Below are 7,829 nucleotides of genomic sequence, written 5' to 3'. Positions count from 1 at the left end.
TCTCTCTCTCTCTCTCTCTCTCTCTCTCTCTCTCTCTCTCTCTCTCTAAGTTGTCAAGTCTGTCTGTCTGTCTCCCACCTTCCCTCTCCCTCTCCTCTCACTCTCTGTCTCTCTGTCTTTGTCTGTCTCCCTCCTTCCCTCTCTCTCTGCTCTCCCTCTCTCCCTCTCTCCATACCTCTCTCGTTGCTGGGGAGTGGGGTGAAGAGTTGATCTATATAGCCCCTTTCTAGCTTTGATCTTTCCTGGTTGGGCAGTTTCCTTAGGGCACTTCCAGGCCACAGCAGGCCTGGGTAGACGGACCATACCTTCCTAAGGAACCATGGGGCTTCCCTAACCGATTAACAGCAACTCCCCCTTTTTATCCCCCCAATAATAATAACAGCAGCTCTTCAAATGCAACAGCAGCTCAGTAAAGACTGAGCTGAGCCTCCAAGTCAGGGAAGCCTGGGAGGACTTGATACCCTGTGTGCCGGACCAAGCTCACACTCTCCGTGCCCCCAGGGTATTCTCTAAAGCTATTGATTGCAGGGCAGTTGCTAAGCTGCATTGGTGGAGGGACCTCTTCCACTGAGAACTGTCTTCATAAATGAAGTCATAGGTCTAGACAAATAACCACAACTCTAATAGCTCTCATTTAAGGAGCTCTCTGAAGCTGGTAAAGCATTTCATGCATGTTATCTCACTTGATCCTCACAATAACCTGGTGGTTGCTTTTATTATACCCATTTTACAGAGAAGGAAATGGAAATGAAATTACTTGCCCATGGTCTCTCATCTAGTAAACCTCAGAGGCAGTTTTCCTGTCCCCAAATCCAGCCCCCTATCTGCTCTACCAACTAGCTGCTAACTCTGTTGCAAGAGGCCATCATTTTCTTCAGTCCAGCACATAATCTTATGTCCACAGAACACTCAATGAAAAGGAATAATAAATAGCAGAGTAGCCATTTGTCCCAGGACTGATTTTATCTGCTTTCTATTCCACAAAATAATACCCCTATTACTGTATGTAGCCTCTTCTGATTTACAAGCTACTTTTTCCATGACAAGCAAGCCTGTAAGACAAGGAGTCTAAATATGGTTTTCCCAGTATTACAACTGGAAAGGGTCTCAGAGTGCCTCATGGATGCCTAGCTGTGAGGAAAAGTAAGGAGGTAGATGGGTCCGATGTCCCTAGGCTGCCTTACCCCCCCCCCCACGGCTGGGATCTGGAGGAAAAGCCCCCTCAATCTAGCCAAACACAGAAATAATGGCACTCCCCCTTCTTTTACATTACCCAGACGGTGACTGACACCAGACCTCAGTGTTGTCCTGACTACAGATGTCAGGAGGGGAGAAGTAGATTGGGGGGGGGGGGCACTCACATGGCCATTGTCATCCAGCAGGTTGTTGGTGAGTTTGAGCTTGTCGAAGGACACGATTTGCTTCATCCACTGTGCGCCCTTAGCTGGGGAGTCTGGATGGTAGTGGACCCGGCCTGGGGTGGCAGGATCTGCCTTCCCTGCCACCAGCCACGATGAGCTGTGGAAGGCGTACCTAGAGCCACAGAATCACAGCAGTTCAGAGCTCGGAAGAACAGAGAATGTCAGAGCTGGAAGAAATATTGGAACAAAATTGCAGACCTGGAAGAGACATCGGAGGCCTAGTCCATTTTACAGATGAGGAAACTGACGAACGGATTTACCCAAGGTCACATACAACACAGAACGTCAGAGTTGGAAGGGACCTTAGAACATGGCATTTAAAAACTGGAATGTGCCATATGGCAGAGAACTTTAGAATAATCAATCCAGTCCTCTCATTTTTCCAACCGTGGCCCGCAAAGGCAGAGTCGAGGTTTGACTCAGCTCTCTCCTATCTGACTCTAAGGCCGTTTTCTTTGTAGGGCCCTGGCGGTCTCCTAGGGCAGGCTGGAGGGCAGGTTCCTCGGTTCTGAGGCCTTCCACAGAACAAAATACTTCCCGCTTCAGGAGAACCGTATCCAACCTTTTTTCCTGCTCTCACTTGTCTGCAGTTCTACTATGGTTCCGAGCCCTGAAATCCGGACTTGAGCTCCCCACGTCAGCTTCATTTGATAACTCTGGTCTCGGTCTCCCTGCCTCAAGTTGAACAAAAAGAACCGATTTCCTCAGGGAAAGAAACAACCCAGCATTGTGTGATAGAAAAAGTCTGGATTCCAGTGTAGTGCTGAGACCCAAATGTAAGAATGAGGACTCTGGGTCTTAGTTTCCCCACCTGTAAAACGTGGTCAGGTGGGGCTGAGCGGAATGCGCCGGTTGGCCTTTACTGCGTCTCCGACGTGCTCCTGGACCCTAACAGTCCGCAGGGGAGAGGGGCACTTTGGGGTGGGAGCGGAGGGCTGGGGCGCTTCGGCCGGGTGCGGCTCTCTCTGCGCGCCGACGAGACAAAGGGCTGGGCGTGTCTCCATTAGCATTATTAATTGCTATTAATTGCTGGGTTGACTGAGTAGGATCGCGGCCCCAATCTGCTTCTGCCCTGGCCCCACCTTCCCCAGGCTTTTCGTGTGTCTGAACACGCAGTGCAGGGGAGAACGGGAGGTCGCCATCTCTTCCACCCGGTAATTGAGGCAAATGGGTTTATTGCTTTAATTATCCGGGTAATTGCCTCCGTTTTCAACTTCTCTTTGGGAGCATAGACAGCCTGAGAGATAGGGCGGGAGCTTGGACCAGGAGACTGATCTCCCAGAGTCCTCCCACCTTCGAGGTTGTATAAGGGGTGTGTGTGTGTGTGTGTGTGTGTGTGTGTGTGTGTGTGTGTGTGTGTGTGTGTGTGTAGCGTCAGAGTGTATCTGAGCATGCATGGATGTGTTTGAATAAGGATGTACTTATGCTGCGTGTGCCACGTTGGTGTGTTTGAGTGACTATAATGGGAAATTGGCTATGGCTGAGTGTGAGTTTGTGTCTGAGGGGAGTATGTGGGGATAAAGGAAGGTGTGTGAACATAGGAGACTAGATTGAGTAGATTTCTACGCTGGGCCTGGAGCTGCCTCTGGGGCTGAGGGAGGAGCCCTTCCTTGGTCGCCTTCCCCTTGCAAAGTGTGTGCGTGGGTATCCTGTGCGTGTCAGTGTGAGCTAGGATGACCCCGAGTGCCTGTGCGTGGGCTGGTGGGAGCCAGTCACTGGAGAGGAGTAATAGGTAGTCTGTGGTGACCTTGCAGCCCAGAGGAGGGCCAGGCTTCAGGAGCCACCTAGCAATCAGCGTGGCTGGCTTTATTGCCCAGGTTAATTTCCCCAGCGCTGTTAATAACTATTAATCATCTTCGTCATTCTCAGCCCAATAACCACACACTGTCGCACCGCCTGCAGGTGAATGCCCGCCCCGCAGATTTGGGGCAGAGTGAGACTCCCTCCCTCCGGGGGAGAGGTCAAGATTTTTCTTCTACTAGAAACACCCTGGGCCTCTCTTCCAAACACACGCACGGGAAGCATACACAAAGGAATCAAAATCCGAGAAAAAAAAAAAAACCACCTCACCGATGCACACAGACACACTCTCGAATAAAAACTGTAGGGGGAAAAACCCCCAACGAAATCGAGGCACTGAGGGAAGTGATCCACAGTTATATACACATTCTTGAAAATTAGAACATAAGACCAAAAAACTGTCTTCGTGTCGATCCTGTCGGGAGGACAATGACGCAGGAAGGAAAGGCAGATTCAAATCCATAGAATAAAGGCACAACGGAAAACCACACAGAGGTGCCCGTTCGCTCGAAGAAACCTTCCCCCTTCCCCCCCCCCCCACACACACACACCAAACTCTCAGATACAGGCTCCATCTGAGAAAAGGAGACCGACGTCCTCAGGGAGAACTCGAATTCAGGTGGGGGGAGGTAGGGAACAATAGGGAGAAATCCCGCAAGGGGAAATCACGGGATCATAATGTCCTGTGGAGAAGGAAACTCAAGCCCTTCAGGACACGGCTCTCGAGCTCACGCACACACAGGGACATACATGGGCGCACTCGCACACGGGCACAAAAGGCGCCCACACATTCAGCGCTCATTCACAGCCTTCCGTGCAGGCTCACACAGAGAGGGTGACTCCCAAGGCGAAAGCTCACGAACACGCACGTCTGTACGCATTCATCCATGCACATGCAGGCACACTCATTGTGAAGGCATGTACACGCATACATATCCCTGCATAAACACAAATCACACACCCACGTGTAGGTTCTTCCGAATACCGTGCAGGCTCACAAGCGCAGCCTCCTGAAGCGGGGTTCTCATGGATTACCGCCCCCCCACCCCCTATAGCCCCATGCACACGCACTCACCGATAACGTTTATCATCCACCGGCACGAAGTCCATAAGGAGCATATAATCGGCCATCGGGTCCATGCCGAAGATCTTCACCTGGAAAGTGGGGAACATACGCCTGCGGGGGGAAGATAGTGTAGGGGTCAGTGGAGGGCTGGATAAACCAGGCCAGAGGATCCCCGAAGGCCCAGAGGGCAGGTTCCAGGATCCCTGCTGGGGGCTCCCGAGGCAGACTCTTTTTCCCTTGCAGCTCAGCTCCTCCACTCCAGCCCCTGAAGGAGCAGGAAGACAGAGAGGGGGCAGGAGCCCTCATTTCCGGGCCCAGGGGATTAGGGAGCGACTCCCACCCTGGCCCCACACATCAAGGACTCTGGCTTCGTTGCTGGAGACTCATGGGACGCTCCTGGGACTGACTCTCTTCTCTGGCTTTTCTGTTAGCCAACTTCCCTTTTCTATGTCTCTATCCCTATTCTCTGCAGGATGCAGAGTCCGTAGGTTGCGATCCCGGTCTCTTAGCCTCTACCCTTTTTTGTCCCTACAACAAATTCAGTGGGGCTTCCGAAAACGATTGAAATGCCTAAGGGCTTCTCGGTCTCTGTCTCCGTTAGTGTCTTTGTCTTTCTGCCTCTTGGGTCTGTTTCTTTTCTCAGCCTTTGTCTCTCCTCTCAGTCTTTCAGACTCTTATCTTGTCCCAAGGTTTCAGTCTCTCCGACTTCAGGCATCTCTTTGTCTATGCCTCTCTCTCTCTCTCTCTCTCTCTCTCTCTCTCTCTCTCTCTCTCTCTTTCTCTCCTTCTGTCTCTCTGTCCCCGTCTCTTTCCTCCTACCCCCCCACTTCCCCAGTCTCTGTTTCTCTTGGTTTCTATTGTCTCTCTCACTTCCCGCTCTCATTCGTCCTCTCCCTGTCCAATTCTCCGTGTTTTTCTAAGGCCTAGTCGCACCGACAAAATTCATGTCAATATATCGCACATAGTCAAGTCCAAAATTCTATTTTCAAACTCAATCGATTTGTTGCTAAGGTCAGTTCTCGACTGGGAAAGAGAAACATGGAGTTGAAAAAGGGACTGGATCATCTGGACTCCCCCCCCCAAAAAAAAAAACCATTTCTTCTGAAATACTCTGGAAAATGAGGCAAACGGGTTCTTGGTTTTTCTGATAATTGTCTCGAGTCTCGCCCCCGCTTGCTCTCCTTTCATCCGTCCCCCTCCGAGCGAGCTCTCTCAATTAGTACCACCACCACCCTCTCTCCGAAAAGAGATTTGATTTGGGCTTCCCAGTCAGGGTCTCCGAGGCCCTAAGCAATGCCGTTGGAATGCCCCCGCCCCTATTCCTCTACAGGTCCCGGACCCGAGGCTGAGCACAAGCCTCCAGCAAACCAAAGGGCAGAACCTAGTCTGCTAGCAAGGACTCCGGGCCGCTCCCTGTACTCGGAAACTTTGGCTGGCTTCTGGGGACCCGGGTTTCTCGGCTCCCTCCCAGATGTGTCTACACTCTACTCCTCATCTCGGGAAGTGCCCTCGGACCCCCAAATCACTTTCAGGAAACAAACAAAACCCGTTCGTCCTATGTTGGGGACCCCCGGGGAAACTGCCGAAAAAGGCAGGCCTGAAATTATTCAGATCGTTCAAGCAAAACCTCGATTACTTTTGGTTGCCTTTCTTCCCCGGATAATTCCAATAAAAGCGGTTTTTTACTTTTCTGGATATTTTCTGGATAATTGTCTTAATCAACAGCTTCGATTTCCTAGTGGAGTCTTGGCCTCTAAAAATAAATTGGAAGGGGTTTGGAAGAAATCTATAGAGCCCGAGGTTTAACAACAACCCAGGAGACCGGAAGTTTTCCTTAGATCAAAGATAAAGTAGTATGAATAGATTTACCCTCGTTTTACAGAAAAGGAAACTGAGACCTAGAGAAGGGAAGTGGCCCCCTGTTGTGCTCAGGGCATGGGGACCACCTAGTCCAGAAGAGCTGGGGCCGTTCAGCCAAGTTGGACTGTATATACACGTCCTCTGAGAATGAGAAGCCTCCCAGTTCTTTGGGTAATTGGAGGGATAAGATGGGGGAGGGGGCACCCAACGAGGGACTAACTGTCCCCAATAGGCGGTGCGGGCTTGGGTGGATGGTTTACCCAGCTCCGGGATAATTGCTTGCCTGCGTTGCCGTTAGAAGGCCATCTGCCCCAATAGCCGTTTGGGCCCTTGAGTGAACACTAGGTGACTGAGAAGCCTTTAAAAGCTCAAGGAGGGTGTCAGTCCCAATCCCGGGTAGACACGAAGGGCAGTCGGCAGCTCCAGGGGATCTGGGGGGGGGGGGTACGGCCTAAAGACAGCAATAATCCTTCCCATTTTTATAGAGTTTACAACACTCTTTGGGAGAGAGAAAATGAGAATGTGACTTCATGGCCCAGTTTGACAACTAAGGAAACCGAGTCTATGAGAGTGGATGTCGCTAGCCCGAGATCTGGTGAGCGTAGGAGCCGGGTTTTGAGGCTAGGACCCTTAACACTGAGCCCCGAACCCTTTTGGCTGTAGGGCGCCTACGCCTCTCCAAATGGGGTCCGTTTCTTCCGTAACAGCTCCTCCCTCCAGGTGACTCGTAATATTCCACTGAGTCTGCACCGGTTCCCCGGGACCTGACCTGACCAGCGCGGTACCCTCCCTCTGCCCGCCTCCTGCCTGCCGCTGACCACCCCTCCCGGTGGCTCCCTGAGACCTGGACTGTAAATCCAGGCCTCCCTCCCCCATCTCCTCCCAGCAAATTCCCGGCCCTGGAAGATGCCCCCACCCAGGGCCACGGCAAGGAACCTGGAGCCAAGGGAGGCATTTAGCTGGGAACCCCATCCCTGCAGCTCGGGGCTGGGCAGATAACAAAGAGATCAAGCAAGCTGGCCAGCCTCCCCCAGGTCCCTTTCAGGAGCCCGCTGGGCACCCCGGGACCCCTTCTAAACTGACGAGGGCTGCTCTCCTCCTGCCAGGACCTCGAGCCTGGCTTCCCAGCAAGCCTTCACACACCAGCTGCTGTCTGATCCGCGGGCTCGGCTCTCGCTTCCCGGACCCGGGCCTGGAAATCTGGGGAGGCCTCAGAGGAGGGCATCCCATGGGAGTCGGGACCCCCAATCTGTCACCCTCATTCTCGGGTAGAGAGAGCAAGAGCGAGAGTGCAAAGGAGAGCCCAGGCTTTGCTCCGGGCCCGCAGTTTCGTTTTGTTGTGTCTGAGGCGGAATTTGTGTTCGCCTGTGTGTACATTAGACACAACCCAAACACATGCCTTTGTCTGCTGGTCAAATACAGTTGCGTGGCAGAACTCGTTCCTTCGTTCGCTCTCACTCTCCCCCCTCATTCTGTCTGTCTGCTCCAGAGCTCGGGCTTCCTCTCTGGCTCCGTCCCTGTCTCTGGGCCCTCGGGTTCTTTTCCTCATCTCATTTTGTCCCCGTCTTTCCTTTGGTTTCCTTGCCTGCCTTCCTCTCTGCCTCTGCACAGTTCTCTCTCTGTCTCTCTCTCTTCCTCTCTCTCTGTCTCTCTCTGTTTCTCTGTCTCTCTCTCTCTCTCTC

At 52.4% G+C, this 7,829-nt stretch overlaps 1 protein-coding gene across 2 annotated transcripts in view; it reads right to left on the bottom strand.

Moving 5' to 3' along the window:
- The window catches only part of TBX1 (T-box transcription factor 1), a 21,658-nt gene that overhangs the window by 8,445 nt on the left and 5,384 nt on the right, over nucleotides 1-7,829 (bottom strand). For both annotated transcript variants that reach the window (XM_069100834.1, XM_069100833.1), the window contains 2 exons: nucleotides 4,297-4,398; nucleotides 1,362-1,533 (listed from right to left, as the gene is read on the bottom strand). In XM_069100834.1, coding sequence (XP_068956935.1) covers nucleotides 1,362-1,533; nucleotides 4,297-4,398 — 274 coding nt within the window. The remainder of the gene's footprint in view (nucleotides 1-1,361; nucleotides 1,534-4,296; nucleotides 4,399-7,829) is intronic.

Source organism: Petaurus breviceps, unplaced genomic scaffold (genome assembly GCF_028583685.1).
Source record: "Petaurus breviceps papuanus isolate PSGF00001 unplaced genomic scaffold, PetGlider_PUasm1.0 428, whole genome shotgun sequence".
Taxonomy (NCBI): Eukaryota; Metazoa; Chordata; class Mammalia; order Diprotodontia; family Petauridae; genus Petaurus; species Petaurus breviceps.
Note: the sequence above shows the minus strand (reverse complement) of the source record. Positions and strands in the feature narration are given on the sequence as shown.